The sequence below is a fragment of the Sebastes fasciatus genome, chromosome 1 (genome assembly GCF_043250625.1).
Source record: "Sebastes fasciatus isolate fSebFas1 chromosome 1, fSebFas1.pri, whole genome shotgun sequence".
Lineage (NCBI taxonomy): Eukaryota > Metazoa > Chordata > Actinopteri > Perciformes > Sebastidae > Sebastes > Sebastes fasciatus.
This window is the reverse complement of record NC_133795.1, coordinates 28,037,910-28,056,726: the sequence shown is the minus strand read 5'-3', so window position 1 is coordinate 28,056,726 and position 18,817 is coordinate 28,037,910. Positions and strand designations below refer to the sequence as shown.

Sequence of the window (18,817 nt, the reverse complement as noted above, 5' to 3'; positions counted from 1 at the left end):
GTCAATAATGCAAAACTAAAGCACATCACATTCATTTTCATCATTTTAATTACAGAATACTAAAAATAACATTACATAAAATGTCTTTTTAAAAGAAACCATTGAATATTACAAAGGTTGTAAATTTTGTAAAGTTAGGATATAAAATCTTTGAACAGTGGTGCATAATTGAAAAGAAAAATAATTTTCATAAAATGTATATATTAACTGTTCTACTACATAAAAAATGAGATGGACACAAATCGCAGACAGACGAGATGAGTAGACACCGCCATTACCGCAGTGAGCTCTCCTTTCGAAGGAAGAAAGACTTGAGATGCACAGCACACACCACAATCAGGTTCTCAAGTTATGTCCATGTTCAAAAAAAAAAAAAAAAAAAAAAAAGGGTTACCATTTACAACAGGAGAGAACAAACGAGCTCGAGAGACTACAAAAAGTGACTTGGTGACTGCTCCCAATATTCACACACATCTCGATGGGTAAAAACCCGACTAAACTGGCCTTGGTTCCATAAACACAAACCGTTTTCCACAGGTTTAAGCTGTACAAAAGAGTTGCAAAACGTTTTGAGAGACCTCATACTTAAAATCATTCCACCGAGACTGGGAAATAATGATGAGTTGTCTTTCAGTATCGTCACAGCCATTCCTATATCCTACTGTACAACTGGTCAGTCAGATCCACTGAAAGCTACCATGGTCACATAATTCAATATCAGGAGGTCAACCTTAAGGAATTGGAATAGACTATACACAAGAGGGGGGGAGGATGAGGGGGGAAACATGCATAATCCAACAGTGTGCTTGCTTTCTTCCTCTTCTTTCTGAGATTTACGTCACCCTGTGTCACTTCGTCATGAGCCCTTGTTAAGATGTTTTTTAGTCAACACCAAAGAATCACCCATTGAGGACATTCAGAGCCTATCTGAACCGCGGATCCCTCTACATGTACGCCACACTGGCCAGTCGTGTCCAAACAGAGGTATTTCATTTTGTCTCCTGTCGTTCGGGAGACGCGTTGTGTCACATTTTTGGTAAACAGACACGAGGGGGGGGGCGGGGGGGGGGGGGGGGGGGCAATCAACAGTTCATTAAGCAGTTCTTTCGAAAACGTCAAGATATGATTTTAATCATGAGTTACGCTGAGTGGCAGAATCACTGTTCCTTCTGTGCAGTAGTAGTGGTTTCAGTGGCCCGTGAAGACCAGGTGGAGAAATGCAGAGAGAGTGAAGAAGAGAAGGGAAGAAGGGAAACAGACGATAACCCAGAGGACATCTCAGAAGACAAAGGACGTCTGAGACAACAGAGGCATTTAAGAGGAAATGAGGCGAGAGACACCAGCAGAGCTACTTGGTTTGGCTGGTCTGTTGCTCAGGCAGCTGGAGTTTGTTTTTTTTTCACCAGGGATCCAGGAGCTGCTGCTTAACATGTAAGCTAATAATGCTGTTTAGGTTCAGATGAGTCCCCCTGAGTTAGTGCACACGTCAGAGTCAGGCAGGCTTCGCCCGCTTGTTCGTTAAGAAATCCACAAAAAGAAGCATTAAGAAAAAAAAAAAAAAATTCAATTCATCAATTTTTATATCAAGCTTACAATTAGCTTTGGAGAGAAAGAGCCCGTCGTAGTTTTACAAGTCTGTGATCGGGGAAGGATTGAGTCGATGTTAGTGTGGAGGAGGGGTGAGGGAAAAGTTATACGGCGGCTCCCACAAAGTGGTGCAGCTGACCTCTGAGTCCTGCTCATTTTCTGAAAACTCTGAGAAGTATGCATTTTGTGTTGTGAATGCATTGTGCGCTATGTAGTGCCCAACCAGAGACCTGGATTGTTGTTGTTTGAGCATGCTCATACTTTTATATGGTAATCTGATCATCTGACATGATTCCCAAGTGGTCGTTGGTGCAGGTCTGCCCAGCAGGCGAGTGGTTGGGGATCTGGTCAGGTGCTGGTGTTGCGGGTTACGCCGACTGTGCGTCAGTCAGACAGACAGGTAGGTAGACAGGCAGGTGGGGCTGTAATGGGATACAGGAGCTGAGGCTAAATCAAGGGAGCCGTGTCCATCAAGCCTTTGTTGGGGTCCAGGCTGGCAAAGAAGCGGACGTCCCGGTCCTTGTCGGACTGCAGAGCCATCACGGTCTCTTCCAGCTCGTCAGAGTAGGCACAGCCGGGCTCCTTGAAGTAAGCTGTACACAAAACACGAGACTCTGTTAGTTCAAGTAAATACCTACCAGCGAAATGCTATGTGGTGTGTGTATTAGAGAGAAGAGGCAGAGCATGTGTTAGAGGCAATATTCTATATTTTTTTTGGGCTGTCAATTGATTAAAATATTTAATTGCGATTAATTGCATGATTGTCCAGAGTTAATCGCAAATCAATCGCACATTTTTTCAACTGTTCAAAATAGGAATTTGTCAAGTATTAAAATACTCTTATCAACATGGGAGTAGGGAAATATGGGAAATTAATTAACAACACAAAACAATGACAAATATTGTCCAGATACCCTCACAGCTACTGCATTTAGCATAGAAATATGCTCAAATCATAACTAAACCAATTAAAGCCCAACAGGCAACAACAGCTGTCAGTGTGCTGGCTTATCGTTTGCTAAAAAAAGAAATGACCTAAGACTTAAAAAAAACAATGAATTTGTGACCTGTTTTTAAAAATGTACATCTTCGATAAGAACCAATTGATGGGAAGTTGGGAATGTAGACACTTGCTAACACTTTGTCACTTTTGGTCTTTTCAACTTATTTGAATTTAGTCAGCTTTATCCCTAAAAGACAACTCTATTTGCACTTTACCTTTCTCCATGACACTCTGTCGTAGAGCCTTGGCCACCAGTACGCGGACATTGGCCACCGGGTCTGAGGAGAGGCTGAGCAGGCTGGGCAAGAGGTGCTGGCCAAACTGCTCCATGGGCATGCAATCCTCCTCCACTATGGCCTACAGACAATACAAGGAAACATTAAAAACACAAAGTCGCACAGGCAGGTAGCCACACACAGGAAGAAGGAAGTCGAGAGGCATTCGGTGAGGATGAACCTCTGTCACGAGAACCGACAGATACAATAGATCAAAAGAAATAATCAGACAAGAGACGCTGACAAACAGACTCATGAACCAATAGTTTCCCACTGTAGTATTACACAATACATAGCTGGAGCTAGATAACCTGATGATGGATAAGAACGTGACTAACATGAACATACAAATACAGCCAATGCTTCGTCTGCTTAGCAACATTTTTTACGAAGCATCACTCTAAAAAAAAAAAAACGACATTTTTCCTTTACTTGTGACAATTTTAGATCCAGAACCATAAAGAGTATGTTTTTGTTGAGAAATTCAAAAGGAAATGGCATTAAAAATGTTCCAAGAACAATAAATGGGATTAACATTTAAATTTGCCATTTCATTACTGTAGCTTCATGTTTGTAGCGGACAAACATCAGACAAGCAATCAAATAGTGTACACGGCTGTTTATGGAGTTGAAGAACAGGTAGACAGACAACACAGGAGCTGCTGTTCCACCATTTCAGCTAAGTAATGTGAGATGAGAGTAACAGACCTGGCAGATGAAGGCAAAGGCCTGCCGCCCCACCCATTTGGGACAGTGGCAGAACCTGACGGTGAGCTCGTTGATAAAGTTCAGGCCCAGATCATCGGCCCCACATGCATACAGCTTCTGGAGGATCTCTACAACCTGAGAACACAAGAGATTATGACACACTTAAAAAATAGGATTTAAAACTGCAGTTACAAATTAAATTCAGAGGCAGACATTGGACCAATAAAAGAATAACAGAATATGAGCAAAAAAATATGATGAAAAGATGAGATGCTGTCTACAGTAGCTATAATGACTGCTGCATAGCCTGACAATCTCAAACTGCCATTTGCGTTAAATGGAATAGTTAACATTTTGGGAAACATGTTTATTTGCTTTCTTGCTGAGAGTTACATGATATGACCAATACTACTCTCATATCTGTCCGTTCAATATGAAGCAACAGCCAACAGCCAGTTAGCTTTGCTTAGCATTGAGACTGGAAACGGGGAAACAGCTAGCCTGGCTCCGTCCAAAGGTAACAAAATCCACCTCTAAAGTTACTTTGAGAGGAGAAGTAAAATCCTGGAGTCTTGTGATAATCAGTGAGTTTTTCTTGGAAAGAAAGAGGAGAAGGGTTTCCCAAAATGACAAACTATTCCTTTACAAATAAAAACTTAGCAGTAGGCTTGCAGCGGTAGTCGGTGTTACGCGGTGTTTGTGCATACACTGATTACATTACTTGCCCACCACCCCCACCGTTGTTTTGATTTTTTTTTTATAGAAAAAAACAACCTTTAGTTCATTTTCGCATATCAGCGCCGTGTTATCAATATATAGTGGGATGATAGACGCTACAAATTGAAAGTGAAAGACTCTCCAGTGTCATTGTAGCCAACGTAAGATGATCAGATAGAGCCACCTGTCAGGGCATTGCTTCATCACATACTTAAACAAGTACTGAACATCATCCATCAGTGAGACTGACTTCCCCCTTTGTGACCCAACTATGTCACAAGTTGTCACAAAGTCTGTCACAAAAAACAAATTCAATATTGTTCACTTACCAGTTTGTACGAGATCCACCTGACCTCTGAGACTTTGTCAGAGCAGAGTGTAAGTGCTATCTGTCTGAGGTAGTCATACACGTCGTAGTGGCTGTACAACTCTATGATCAAGATCAATTGCCTGGAGGGGGACAGCGAGAGAGAGAAGGAGAGAACGCGTCAGTCAGGCAAACATGCACACTTTCCTATTAATAGAAGTGCAATATAGTAAATACAAACAATCAACATTATATGAACTGCAATTTTGAATATTGCATTACAGATCAAAATTAGGAAATGAACCGTGAGACCGACAGTAAATTCCCTAGAGAAATAAAAATCTAATTTAATTATTTCCCAATTGGGAGAGGAAAAGAAGACGCACTCTGCCAGCTCATATCTGAATCTCCAGTTGCGACTGTTGTCCGTCACCATGAACTCCTGCAGCTGGTACAGATACTCTCTCCTCTTGTCTGCGTGCAGCAGCTGCAACAAGAAGAAGCACATGAACCAATTTTGTTATCTAGTACGACCTGTAAAGCAAAACTGTCCAACTGTGGTTTTCTTTTTTTAACTGGAAACCAAAACTGCTGCAAAACAGAACACTCAAATCTTAGCAGTGCTGTGAATTCAACTGAATCATTTTTGTCATCTTTAACATAAATCGTTATTGCTGAAATGTAGTTGTCCAAACTAAAACTTACAAGCCTCCTGTGCTGTAATGCTCAAACGGTATGAAACAAGACCAAACTTACTCATCTTACTTGCAGCAGCATATAAATCTATAATCTCACCTTGAGGAAGTCGTAGAGGTGTTTGAGCACGCCAATGCGGACCTCGTCCAGGTCTTTGAGGAAACCGTTGAAGATGGGCACCAGATCAGCTGCTGTCAGCTGGTCTCCCAGGATGACTGCCAGCTCGTGAATGGAGAAAGCCAGCGTACGCCGCACCTTCCACTGAGGGGTGGGGAGGTAGAGGGAAAAGAAACACACAAAAGGATTATAGCACCAGCAATGAACAAGCAAGTGTCTTGGTAAAAAAGCATTTTAGGGTTGCTTTTTAAAAAGGAAAACAACCACTTATTGGTTTATCTATATTTACTGATAATGTAGGAACATTTTTAAACTAAATAATGTTACTGGGAAACTGTCTGAACCCCTCCAGTGACTGGTCTGAATCCACTATTCAGTGCAATGTTGTCATGCCAACAGTGGCATTCAGTGCTGTGATGAAGTAATGAGCAACAGTGTGACTGAATGGTGTCACGCCGTCTCTGCTGCTGTGAAGTGAAGTAATGTTTCCCCTCGTACAGTTCCCTTTCTTGCACACATCCTCAAGCATTGAATTTGTACAAGATCTATATTACCCGAGGACAACAACTAAAACTAAAATTATCTATCCTGTATGTCAGCACTAAAGTTGATATAATAAAGGAAACAATGACTCAGTGACCACAGACCGGCCATCGAAACAGCCAGACGCAGAGAAACTTTGCGGTTCTCACTTTGATCTACAAGCCATTGAGACAGAGCTTCACTTCCTCACTAAATGCACCCAGTATACTCAAATAAGAGATTGAGTTCTTCACAAGACCAGCATCATATGTCCAGAAACACTCAACCACACCAATCAGGGTAAACGTATAGGGAGCAAAATCATGTACGAATGCCACAAACAAAAAGAAAACACAAAAGTCTCCTGAGGACATCCAATCATTGTAAATATAGTAAAAGCGGTGTATAAAATACATTTTGCTGCCGGCCCCATCCACAGCAGTACATTGCTTTGCTTCTGCGCTGGTACACCTGCCCGCTTCTCCAAACTAGGGGTGTACCAACCGTCATCTACTGTAGGTAATACACTGACTATGGATAAGTATCTCATACAACCCCACTTCAAAAAATCTGAACTGTCCCTTTAAGAGTGCTTATATATGCTTATGTGGTTAATCACTCATTTTGGAATCAAACACCAAATCTAAGCCCACATTACACTCATAATTTCCCCCAGTTCTCTGCCTACCTGCACATCAGTAGCAAGGGTTTCATATGTGTCCTTGAGGCAGTGCCAGTTCTGACGTCCCAGAGTAAGTGCTACCCCCGGCAGGCTGAAGGCACAGTGTTTGGCTATCTCTGTATCCACCGTCTGGGCCCGGGCTGGGTCCGTCATAGAGAGGTACTGATCCAACAGCTGCTGGGGGATGACATTCTGGAGACGGGGCGAGAGATTAAAGAGTTTGATGATCAAACGAGATGCACCGGGAGAAGGTATTTAATAATCCACGTCTATGCCAATCAACTGTGAGGTTCTGATTATTATTTACGGGATGTATGGTAGAAGTGCTGACTGACCTGGATCTTGGGTTTATCATCAAACACTGGGCTGTGAGCAGAGTCTTCCTTTCCCTCCTCCTCCTCCTCCACACTCTCAATTAGTTCAGACTCCTGAGGAAAATACAAATACACACACACGCACACACACACACACATACATTAAGGAACAAGCACAAGAAGCTAAAATCTCTCATTACTCTTCTGCACATTCCTGATAAAACAGATTAGCTGAGTTTTTATTGTTAAACTCTTAAATAATTACTGACAATGTTTCTTTTTCAAACTTGAACTCTCATTGTCATGAATATATAGAAATACTTAAGAGATTTGAAACCAAGTTTTCAGGGTCTTTAAAGCACAATAGGGCCTGATCACATACGATACATCAGTCTAGGTTGTGCCATTAATGGGAGAAATCTGATGCTGAGCTACAGTATAAATCAAAACCTACACAGGTTTGCAGAACTCTCATTAACCCCTTGCATCAAGTATAAATCCAGCTTAAGTCCAGTATATGTGGTTACTGAGTATATCTGTTCAGCTATACAACATACAACAGCTGACTTAACATGCTGCAAAGAGCTGAATAGCCTCATACTAGAATTGGTGAGTCAGGAGGAGACTCTTCCTGGTCCTCCAGGGGCTCCGTCTGCGTCTCTTCGTCCCCTTGTTCCTGGACAGGGCTCGTCTCGGAGGCTGGAGGAATTTCCATTGTTTGCTCCTCCTCTTCGGGACTCTCTTCACTCTCAGACTGAACCTCCACAGATTTGCTCTCCACAGAGGGGCTGCTGATGTCCTCCTCAGGCTGCTCTTCTGGCTCGGGTTCAGTCAGGCCGTCGTCTGTGGGGCAGTCGTCTTCCGGGCTGTCGAGCTGGGCTGCCTTCAAAGCCGCGGACAACACCTGGACTTGAGCTGGAGGTAAATACACATGCACAACTCAGTCTACATGCCATTACATTGCCAAACGTTTACAGCTAATCATACGTATTATGGCTCTGTATACCCACCTTGTACATCAGGGTCATCCATGTGCGGTTGCAAACAGTCCAAGACCTTCTGGATCTGGTCACTGGTAGCTTTGCCAGGGCTGGACCTGGAACCCGGACAATCAGGTTCCTCTTCCTCCACATCCTCTTTATTTTCCTCCTGTTCTGTCACTTCCTCTGATTTTGGACTATTTAGCATCTCCAGTTCCCCGCTGATGTCTGGTAAAGGAGATCTCCAATAGTTGAAAGAATTAAAGTTCTCGTCTGTCGGCTCCATGTCTTTTGTGTTCTTAGCGTTGTTTGTAGTCGTAGGGCTGGCGTTGCTATTTGAGACCATGCGGGTGAAGCCGCCACGCATCTCTCTGGGAACAGAAGCGTGGTTGTCATCAAAGTTGTGCATTTCCTCGCCGTAAGCTGTCGACTGGTGCTCTGGGGATGGTGTGGCGCGGCCATCCTGGTTGGGAGGCGTGTGAGCGATGGTTCTTCCTGTGTGGCAGCCGCTAATGTCGGAGCAGTTCAGAGAGTTTAGGGAGCAGTCGCTGAAATAAGAGTAACAAAATGTAAAGAAATACTAGGAGAGGATATACTGTACTATATCTTGTCATTAGTCTCTTTGTAAATGTTAAGCACTAGCTTCACAACCCAAAGCCAATAGTTACATTATTCCACCTGCATCTGAGCTTACCATTGTTGAGTTTTGAACAGAAACAAACCTTAAACCCTGGTTCAAAGTTGGTCAAACATACTCAAAGTGTAAATTGAAGCATTTAAGAGAAAATTGTTTCTATAAAGTATAAAAAGGTAAAGAACGGATTCATCCATGTCAACTTCTATTCCTTTCATTTTCGTTTCAGCAAATTAGCCTCTAAACAAAAATAAATAAATACTGGTCTGACATGTTAACACCCAGACAAGTATGAGTCATTGGACCAATGATGCAACCCTTTAAACTGTGTCTGTACACAAGACAAACTCAGATTCATGTAGTGCCACAGCATATATTGTTATAGTAATGCCTGAGCATTTATAACTGATTCACAATTGATAATTTAATGAAATAACAATACAATTTCTGCCAAAGTTTAAGCTACTAAGATGCATCATTCATTGAAGATTCAGTGGTGATGAAGGTCAGGTGGTCTTACCTGTCCAATGTACACCTGGGGAACTCTAGTAGGGCGCCGTCCTCTCTGAAGTGAAGGCCTGTGCTGCAGGGATTGGCAAAGGTGGAGATGAAACGCCCCAGAGACTGAAAGGCAGCCTGTCGCACCTAAAAGTGGAGCAGAGAGGAATCTCAGTTTTATCATGACAACAGAGATTTTTCATAACTCTAAATCCAATCGTCTTCATTTGCTTATGATCTCAACTCATTCATGAAAAGGATTATTTGCATGAGACACCATTTTTATGGGTTGGATATGGTCCAAAATAGTTCACATACATGGACAGTGGAATAGCATGCAGTTCTGTTTATAGTACACTGACCGTCTGCATACACAGACAAGATTACACATGTTGATCGGTGCAAACTGTCTATGTGGTCATAAATGGGCTCCACGAGGACTCTCAAGGACACGTGTAGATGCTAAAATCTACATGTGTCATTTTCCATGTCATGTGGACCCACACGGATGTGGAAAGTACAGATTGGGCTTCAGTCTGCGACCCCTTTGAGACTAAAACACTGACAAACTTCAACCCCCAGTAATAATCATTTATGCTCCCAATTTTATGACTTTAGATTTTTCTTATTTTAACATTTTACTGAACATTCCGAAAAAGAAAACAAAGAATTATAATCTAAATGAAGATAAAGCATGTAGGTCAAAATCAGGAACTAGAAGATGCATATAGTGGTGAGGACAACTGCTCTATTTTCATCATCATACAGAGGAAGGTATACATAAATGTGCTTGTAATTTTATGTAATATAATTTTTTTGTGTGTGTGTGTGTCTTACCCAGCGAGACTGGTCACTGATGAGGCTGATGAACAGGGGTGACAATTTTGCACGTCGCACCTCTGGAGAGGTAGAATTGGAAACCATCATGAAGCACTCAGCACAGGCTTTCCTGATGCCCCACAGGCTGTCTGAGCACAGATCGAAGAACTTGGGCATCTAAAAACAAAACCAAGTCAGTAAAACCTGAAACCAACAGTGAATGTTTGAACTGTGAAGGGATTTATCAACAGCAGGGGTACAAAGAAACTACTGACATTCTTGAAGGACAGTAATGTTAAACTTTTGTGTTGCATAATAAAGATGTAAACGGAGTTGTGGAGTTTTCAATCAAATAAAAGGGAAGTCTTGGAGCTTCTCACCAGTAGTTTTTCTGTGGCCTCTTGTCCCACAATAGAACAAAACTCTCCGAAATTGGCTGCACAGACCTGTAAGACACGATACAAACATAATAATGAACAACAGGGTTTAAGTGCAAAATAAATAATGTTCATTTTAAACCATCAACAACAAATAAACTCGACAAGAGGTTACAGATTTACATTGAGTCTCAAAAGGAGGTCAATAACAATAATAGGAATATTAATAATTCTAATAACATTATCATTACATAGACTGTTAACAAATCTCCCCAAGCTACTGTGGTGAGTTTACATGGACATGAGTATCCCGTTTATGTGTTTGAGCATGTAAACACCATATCACGATTTCAGAAACCCAGATAAGCCCTAATCCCGTTTATGAGAAACCTGAATATGCTAGCTGGAGTACTCTGAAAGAAACCTGGTTACTGTTGCATATATATACATCTTAACCCGGTAATTGAGGGCCGCCGACTATCTGCGCAGGCGGGGAGGCAAAGTTACGTAAAACAAACAATGGCAGCAGCGAAAGCGTCTCATGTCTGGAGCAAAGAAGAAACTGAGTTTTGTCTTTCAGTATTGAAAGAGGCTGCTTCTCTTCATCCACTACTCACTTGTCCTGGGAGGACTGGTTATTTTGCCGCAACACCTGATTTGGTGTGAATGCAGCGTTACTAGTATTTATTATCATGCATACCGGGATACTAATAACCCAATTTGCAAATTTCCCCACTGTGGGACTAATAAAGGAATATCTTATTTCTCTATGCTCATGTAAACATCACATCCTGAATATGATCAACCTCGTAACTGGGAAACTTATGTCCATGTAAACGCACTAAGTATTTTCTGTGGGATTTTTCTATTATTGTCACTGCTGTGTGTTACGGTCCCCTAGCAACATGAGCCATGTGCATTTGTTTTTGTGTGATTGTCTTGGGAGGGGTTTGCATCTTCGTCCTGTGCAGTATTTACATGACATGATAAAAAAAGAGAAGTTCCACTCACAGCTGTCAAAATTGTAACATATCGCCCAACCCTAATTCCTATTGTCGGTTTTCAGATGTACTATATTTCTGATGGCTCACTGTATCAAAGAAGGTGTTGTATGTTTTATTGAGACTGCAGCACTGGGCAACACATGCATATTTTGAGCTAAAGCAGCAAAAAAAAGTCATGAACTTCAAAGTTTAGCATCAGAGAAAAGGAGGATTACACTATGACAGAAAAAAAAAATACAACATTCACAATGTTTGACCACCTTTGCAGCTGCTAAATATCCTTCCCCAACTACCACGAGTTATGCCAGAGAATTAACATTCCTCACAGAAAAACAACAGCGCAGTGTAGGCAAAGGTGATGCGCAACACAGAATTAAGGCTGACTCACAGTGTTATTGAATTTATCCTGACACAATTAAACTCAAGCTCAAAAAACTGTTTGCTCAGCTGTGTCTTGTAGGTTATAATCATTAGTGATCTAAGACTATTAAAAGTAGCTTGACCTTTGAGGAGGAGGTGAAAATGATTTGGAGGTCGTTACCTTGCGGACTTGAAAGAGTCTGGCATCACTGCACAGGTCACAGAAGCGTGGCAGCAGTAGATGCTCCACAGTGTCTTTGCTCAGCATGGTGACAACTTTACACATGATCTGCAAGAGGAGGCGTATGGAGAGCAATTAGTGCCATCACAACTCAGATTGTGCATCAATTACACAGCTATTCTGCACCGATGAACGAAAACTAGCTGAAGACTTGAACTGAAAGCTTTTCGGAAAGCCAAAATATTTTCCACTGAAGGAAACAATATTTAGAGTAGAGAAGGAAAGAGGAAGCTTGTGTGTGTGTGTGTGTGTGTGTGTGTGTGTGTGTGTGTGTGTGTGTGTGTGTGTGTGTGTGTGTTTGAGAAGCAGGTTATGTGTGTTTAATGAGGCTGAACCAGATTTGAGAAAACTTTGTTTGAATTGGGTAACACTTTATAACAAAATACAACTGAATAGAAATAATAATCACATTCAACTATGAGCCTTTGCATTACATTTACAATTAGGCATTGCAAATTCAATGTTTCAATGAATTTGTTCAACAAATTACTTTTTTAAAACTTTGACAGTTCAATAACGCATGACGAATTACAGTTTATATAACTCAAAAGCAATCTCTGCTTGCATCCATCATGTTTCATCAAAACAGAGGCCGTTATTTTTGTATTTTAGACTGGTGACTGTATCAGATTAAGGCATTGACTGATCACAGTAAAGCAATAAAAGAAATCCACTGTGTGTCTCTGCGGTTTGTCTAGTGCCATGTGGTTTTCAGCTAAATTTCATTCAAGCACATTTCCCTGATAATAAATCAGACCTTTTTTTTTTTTTTTTTTTTATAAATCTCTTGCTTAAAAAATATAAAAGGGGTTTCTTACAGCGACTGCCTCGATTTTGTAGTCATCGTCACTGCTGGGTTCTGTGAGGTCGAGCAGAACTGGACAAACTTTGGTCTCCATATCAGCTTTAGAGATAAGGCCCTGCTCCAACAGAACAAGCAGCGCTGCCTGGCTGGTCTTCCGCACCTGGAAAACATGGCAGGAAGTTAAAAACTCTTTATGTGAATGAATCTGACCAAAGAACTAATTTGTTTCTACGTCTCATATTTCCTTAAAGCTAAGAAAAAGAGCTCGGAGAAAATGACAAGAAGTGATGCTATTTCCATTGTCAAAATAACCTACTAAAGTGGTACATTTGAAACCTACCTGGTTATTTGGATCAGTGAGATATCGGACTACAATGGGTACCAAGTATCTTGAGAAAGCTGCTGGGAAGTTGGGCCGACTCTCGTGCAAGAACATGGCAATGTTGGGGACCTGCTCCATCAGTTCGGCTCGCACTGTGGGCTCTGAGTACACACATTAAAGTATAAGCTTAATGTGCAAACAGAAAATGTGTGCATTACAGTGAAACAAGTGTTATGTGCTTGCAACCATGTAAAGCCTAAATCATTGAAGAGTTTTATTGCATTTAATAAATAGAAAAAAAAAGAGGAAGAAACCACAGTCAAAAAGTAGATTTATCTAGAGACAACTAAATTGATGAAAAGGAAAATTCATCTACCTCCATCTTCTGACATTCTGGCAACTGTCTCCATGACACTGATAAAGTCATTTTCATTGTCACTGAACTCTCGAAGCACATCAAGCAGGCCGCGGGCCACGATCTGCCTAGAAAGCAACAGGAGCGTCAACTTAGTAGAGTGCCTGCCAATACCTACGAGTGCTGAATGCACACAGCGTGACACACCACACAGACAGAGCTGTCAAGTGCGTAACACGCACACACCCACACCCACACCCACACACGTGTACATGGAAATGACAGGAGGGCTTGAACCCTGCAAAGCCGAGCATGAAAAGTATTAAGACAGGAACTAAACACGACTGAGTGGGGACAACAGAGCAGTGTTAAATGTTTGCAGAGGACTTTAAATAAACTGAGGCCATCTGGCAGACTTTTACTGTTTACTACGCAGAAAATACCACATCAAAATACACATTATAAATCTCACTAAAATTACAGAAATCAAAATTTGTCATCATTAATGACTTTAAAGCTACAATAAATTTGGGCTACTATTGTCAACCTATTTCCATATTCAGTCAGACGCCACCCACGGCTCAACTTTAAGTCTTTGCATTCCTGCACTACAGAGTTAAAGCAGGTATGTGATGAGTAATTACACAGGAATGTATACAGTCTTCTAGATGACTTAAAACACATCTGAAGATGACTTTCCAATGTGGGGTTTACGATATAATCTAGCCACTATTCAATACAATTTATACAATTACAATTACTTATTTGAGCCATAAAACATTTCAGCAATGATTTCCTTGCAATCCCTGAACATTAAGTGAGCGATCTAACAATCAAACTTTCTTTTAACAGTGCAAATAATACAATTTCCTGTTCCTGTTATACACTGCATAAAATACAACAAAAGACCGAGAAATTAACTTAATTTGGTGCAAAGGGGAAGTTATCACTGAACAGTTTCCTGGTAGAGTTTATAAAAGGAAAAGTTCATTTGAATATCTGGATACATCTTCACATCACTTTTTCTACAAGAAGTGACATCGGCCAGATGTTTCCTTGATACCAAGTCCCACTAGCTTGCAGATGTTTCCTTGTTTCTAAGATCGACTAGGGGTAATGCTCTCAACACAAATCGTGTCAACTTTAGGACATGTCTACTCAACTGCAGACAAATTTGAAATCACAGTTTTATATGTCAAACAGTTTTCCTGAAGCTTGGCTTCCACATTGAAATACCAAACCAAAAAAATTTATTCATCCTCTTTCTGGTAGCAAAAAAACATAGTTATATGTATTAAATTATATATATACAAAACACTGCTTTATGCTCAAAGAAAAATATAAATGAGTTGTCAACGAAAAATAAAGTGGGCTTAATGTAGATGAGAGAAAAAAGGATGCATTTCAAATGTATTGATATTAGTGTGGACACAGCCACGGTCAGAAAGTAAACAGTGGCTGGATTAAAGCATGATCCTGGCTTACTGTTTTAATCTTTTTGTGATGTGTTACTGTTCATTTGTGATTTGAGATTCCTTTACTTCCAACCTCAGTTGCCGCAACTGTAAGTTTTGCATCATTTTATCTCTGAAATCAAGCTACCAACAGTGAAGAATGCTAATGAAGAGTAATCAAGAGGTTTTTTTGCCCTATAATACAATGTGTTTACATCGTACTATCGAGTTTGACAATGCATCCTCACAACCGCCAAACACTGTATGAACATCCCATTGTCTGTCTGATATTTAGCATTTTGTCTGTTTTTTTTGTGTAGAGTTTACAGCCTGACCACAGGGCTCCACTTACCTGTTGAAGACATTCTCACTGAAGGCATACTTCTCTAGCCTCCCAAGAGGAGTTAGGTTGTCTTGTCCTGCATCGAGGAAAGCTGTGATGCGGATGCCGTCGCACTCTGAACCATAGTCATCAAATCCAACTGTGGGATGGAAAAACAGATCATTTTATAGTCACACAAACTGGAACCATCTCTGAACTACAGAGCTGATGCCTACAAAAGCAAAACATTTGAATGAGGGCTGACAGATGCACCACAGTAGTCACAGTGCCATGTTGAAGAAACTGAGTCAGGATAAATGTCAGGAATGAAGAACCTCCAATGTGCGAATACAGCAGAAAGCCTCAGGTTTAACTAATTATTCCATTTTATGTTCCAACTATAACACACACTGGCTTTGCAGTTGGATCCAAACGCTGTTTCATCACCCTCGCTAATGCAGACAACAGGGACTGTCGGCCTGTATTACAGCTAATAATAGCAAGGCGTAAAACCCTGAAATACTATTGACAGATTTATATTTCACATGGGTGAATGGGGTTGTCCAGAAAGATGAGACGTCCATATATCTCTCAGCTGAAGGCGGAGAAAACAACGCTCCACATATATACAAGAAATGAATCCATAAATCCAGGAATTATTTAATGTGGTTTTGTTAAAAAAATTAAATAACCAAGGTACTCACAATCATCCAGATCGTCATGGCCATCTTCAAAGTATAAAGATAGACCTGCAAGGACAAGGCAATTAGAGGGGGAATCCATGGTGGCAAACATGTCATCAACATACCGTCACTCAATGCAACACTCCCCCTACAAAATGAAACTGTGTTGGCAGGTTTACAGGCTGACAATTACGAAGACGGGACAAAGTCTCCTACAGTAAGATTGACAATAAATCACTTTGGTCTCGCTGATTAGTTACTCTACAAAACCAAAACTATGACATCGCCGGTGTAGTGACGTGCAAGATGAAGAAATCAAAACAAGTTCGTAAATATAAGTGTGATGTTTTTCCTGGATCCCAAACTATTGTCTTAGTTGATTTTCTTTTTAATACATGCGGTCCCGCTATAAATTCAATGAATTTGAAATAAAACTTAAACTTTACTACAATCATCATACACATACAGGTGCATACATGAAATTTGACCTCTGCATTTGACCCATCCTAAGCATTTAGGAGCAGTGGGCTGCTGTAAAGCGCCTGTGGAGCAACTTGCCTCCCCAGGTACAGCCGCCCCCCTGCCCTATCTAAAAGCGCCATGTGCACAAAATGACTGTGATTGAATGATATGATATCACTGGTCATTTCTGTGTTTACATCTTTAATTTCCTTCTTCGGATATTCGTCTGAGGAAGACCCGGGTTTGGGTCAAAACGCTGCTAATAAAAACTTAAGGAACCTCTGATTTCAGTGTGCGGGTACTTTTCTATTGTATATCTATGGATCATCTATGCTTTTTTTATGTTATTTTCAATGCATAAAATATTTTTGTGTGATCACATAATATAGGCCAACACTACAAAAATACTTTCTTTCCTTATTTGTTTTCAATACCACCCAGCCATACATACATACATAAAAGGACAATAACTCAGAGTAGTGTAGTCAGAGGAAGAAGTCCCATTAGGAGAAGGATGTGCTGGGGAATGTGCTCCACATATAAAAACACTACCCATCTCGAAAAAAGACACATTAAACGTGGTCTTTGAGTGTCTTGACTTATCTACATTCATTTAAATCAAATAAACATTTGTTGGATCACTTAGACAACTGTGTTGTTGCCTAAATTAAAAACACAAACCAGGTGCAATTCTTCTGGAATAAAGTATGTGGCAGAAAATTAGATATCCAGTTTGTTATTCCATCATAATGCAGTCCAATGTGATGTTTCTCCTGGATCACATACAGGACTTTCACTCAGAAACTAGGAACAACACACATGTATTGTGTGTCGTTGTTATTTGTATATATAAGTTGACGTTCTGCTGGGTCAAATTTCAAACCTCTTCACTAACTAGCTCGTTAAGTAATTCAGGACATATTTGTTATGTTGCAACTAGTTTGTGTTCATGTAAAGAGCTTATTTTCAATGCATAACAATATGTTGTGTGATCACATAATATAGGCCAACACTACAAGAAGACTTTCTTTCCTGATTTGTTTTCAATACCACCCAGCCATACATATATAAAAGGACAATATCTCAGAGTAAGTGTAGTCAGAGGAAGAAGTCCCAGAAGGAGCAGCATGTTGCTGGGACATCTAATAGCAGCAGTGTTTACAGCTGGCATTAGCATGCAGGGGAATGTGCTCCAAATATAAAAACAAAACTCCCCATCTCAAAAAAAACAACATTAAACGTGGTGTTTTGAGTGTCATGACTTATCTACATTCATTTAAATCAAATAAACATTTGTTGGATCACTTAGACAACTGTGTTGTTGCATAAATTAAAAACACAAACCAGGTGCAATTCTTCTGGAATAAAGAATAAATAATAGAATCATTTCTAATCTAGTTGGTTGAAAATGATGCCTGTGATGAACACAACTAGTTTATGTTCATGCTAAAGAGCTTATTTTCAATGCATAACAATATTTTGTGTGATCACATAATATAGGCCAACAACACTACAAGAAGACTTTCTTTCCTGCTTTGTTTTCAATACCACCCAGCCATACATACATACATAAAGGACAATAAACTCAGAATAGTGTTGTCAGAGGAAGAGCTCAGAAGGAGCAGCATGTGCTGGGACGTCTAACAGCAGCAGTGTTTACAGCTGGCATTAGCATGCAGGGGAATGTGCTCCAGATATAAAAACAACTCCCCATCTCGAAAAAAAACACTATAAACGTGGTTGTTTTAAGAGTTTTGAGTAAATAAAGTCACGACTGGTTTAACAAACACCCTCACATAGAAACACGTAGACCGACATCTCCCCGTTTTGTTATGCATGCTATAACGGAGGATTTGCTCAGCTTATAAAATGACTTTAGCACCTCGGCTAACGTTAGCTCGCTAGCTAGGTCAACTCGCGAGCCTTTGCTATGACAACAGCTCGATAAATAGATACCCTTGAACACACATAGTGATGTCTAACTATAGAAGAGATGTGTGCTTTAGTAAATATAGCACCAGTACTGAGTAGTTATGTGTTTAAATGTAACCTAGAAAGTCACACATAGCGAGTAGCTTTGAGTAGCTTCTCGTAAGCTAGCTGGCTAGTGCTAAGTTTGCTAACAAGGCTGCTTTCTCGCATGACTTGGCTCGCCTTTTGCACTTTACACCACAAATACACTCAAATTAAACCCGATATGTTTTAATACACACACTCTTTAGAGCATAATGCAGCTTTATAAGTTCCAACACAGCGTCAAAGTGTTGGAGTATTTAGTAAAAAGTGTCGTTATTACCTGCCATGTTGAGTGCTGTGCGGGCTGCCGTCCCGTTAGTGGGCTGTCACCGCCGCTCAGCTGTCACTCAAACAACCTCACTTAAACTACTTCCTGAAGGGACTTCCTGATGCTGGATTCACCTCCTGTTAGATGATGTTGTTTTAGAACAAACCCCAAACCCTCGGGCACAGCCTGGACATCACGGAGGTGTAATATAAGCAGCCCGTGGTGCTGTGCTTTGCTGTGCTTTGCTTTGTGTGTGTTTCTCTCCACAAACAATAAAACAGACCCAAAC

At 40.7% G+C, this 18,817-nt stretch overlaps 1 protein-coding gene across 3 annotated transcripts; it reads right to left on the bottom strand.

Annotated features, from left to right (window-relative positions):
- Positions 1-33: 33 nt before the first annotated feature.
- ppp4r1l (protein phosphatase 4, regulatory subunit 1-like) lies at positions 34-18,813 on the bottom strand. Of its 3 annotated transcripts, none has more exons than XM_074641350.1 (20): positions 18,541-18,813; positions 15,804-15,848; positions 15,130-15,259; positions 13,345-13,451; positions 12,987-13,129; positions 12,660-12,806; positions 11,782-11,889; positions 10,240-10,305; positions 9,878-10,036; positions 9,063-9,187; positions 7,939-8,456; positions 7,530-7,843; positions 6,950-7,042; positions 6,621-6,806; positions 5,393-5,554; positions 4,984-5,084; positions 4,620-4,740; positions 3,574-3,708; positions 2,806-2,947; positions 34-2,180 (listed from the first exon to the last, which is right to left on the bottom strand). In XM_074641350.1, the coding sequence occupies exons 1-20, from the start codon at positions 18,545-18,547 to the stop codon at positions 2,035-2,037; spliced, it is 2,955 nt and encodes a 984-aa protein (XP_074497451.1). In that variant the 5' UTR covers positions 18,548-18,813; the 3' UTR covers positions 34-2,034. The 3 variants fall into 3 exon arrangements, with proteins under 3 accessions (XP_074497451.1, XP_074497461.1, XP_074497443.1); XM_074641360.1 differs by having other exon boundaries at positions 7,939-8,417; XM_074641342.1 differs by lacking the exon at positions 18,541-18,813 and having other exon boundaries at positions 15,804-15,909.
- Between the last annotated feature and the right edge of the window lie 4 nt (positions 18,814-18,817).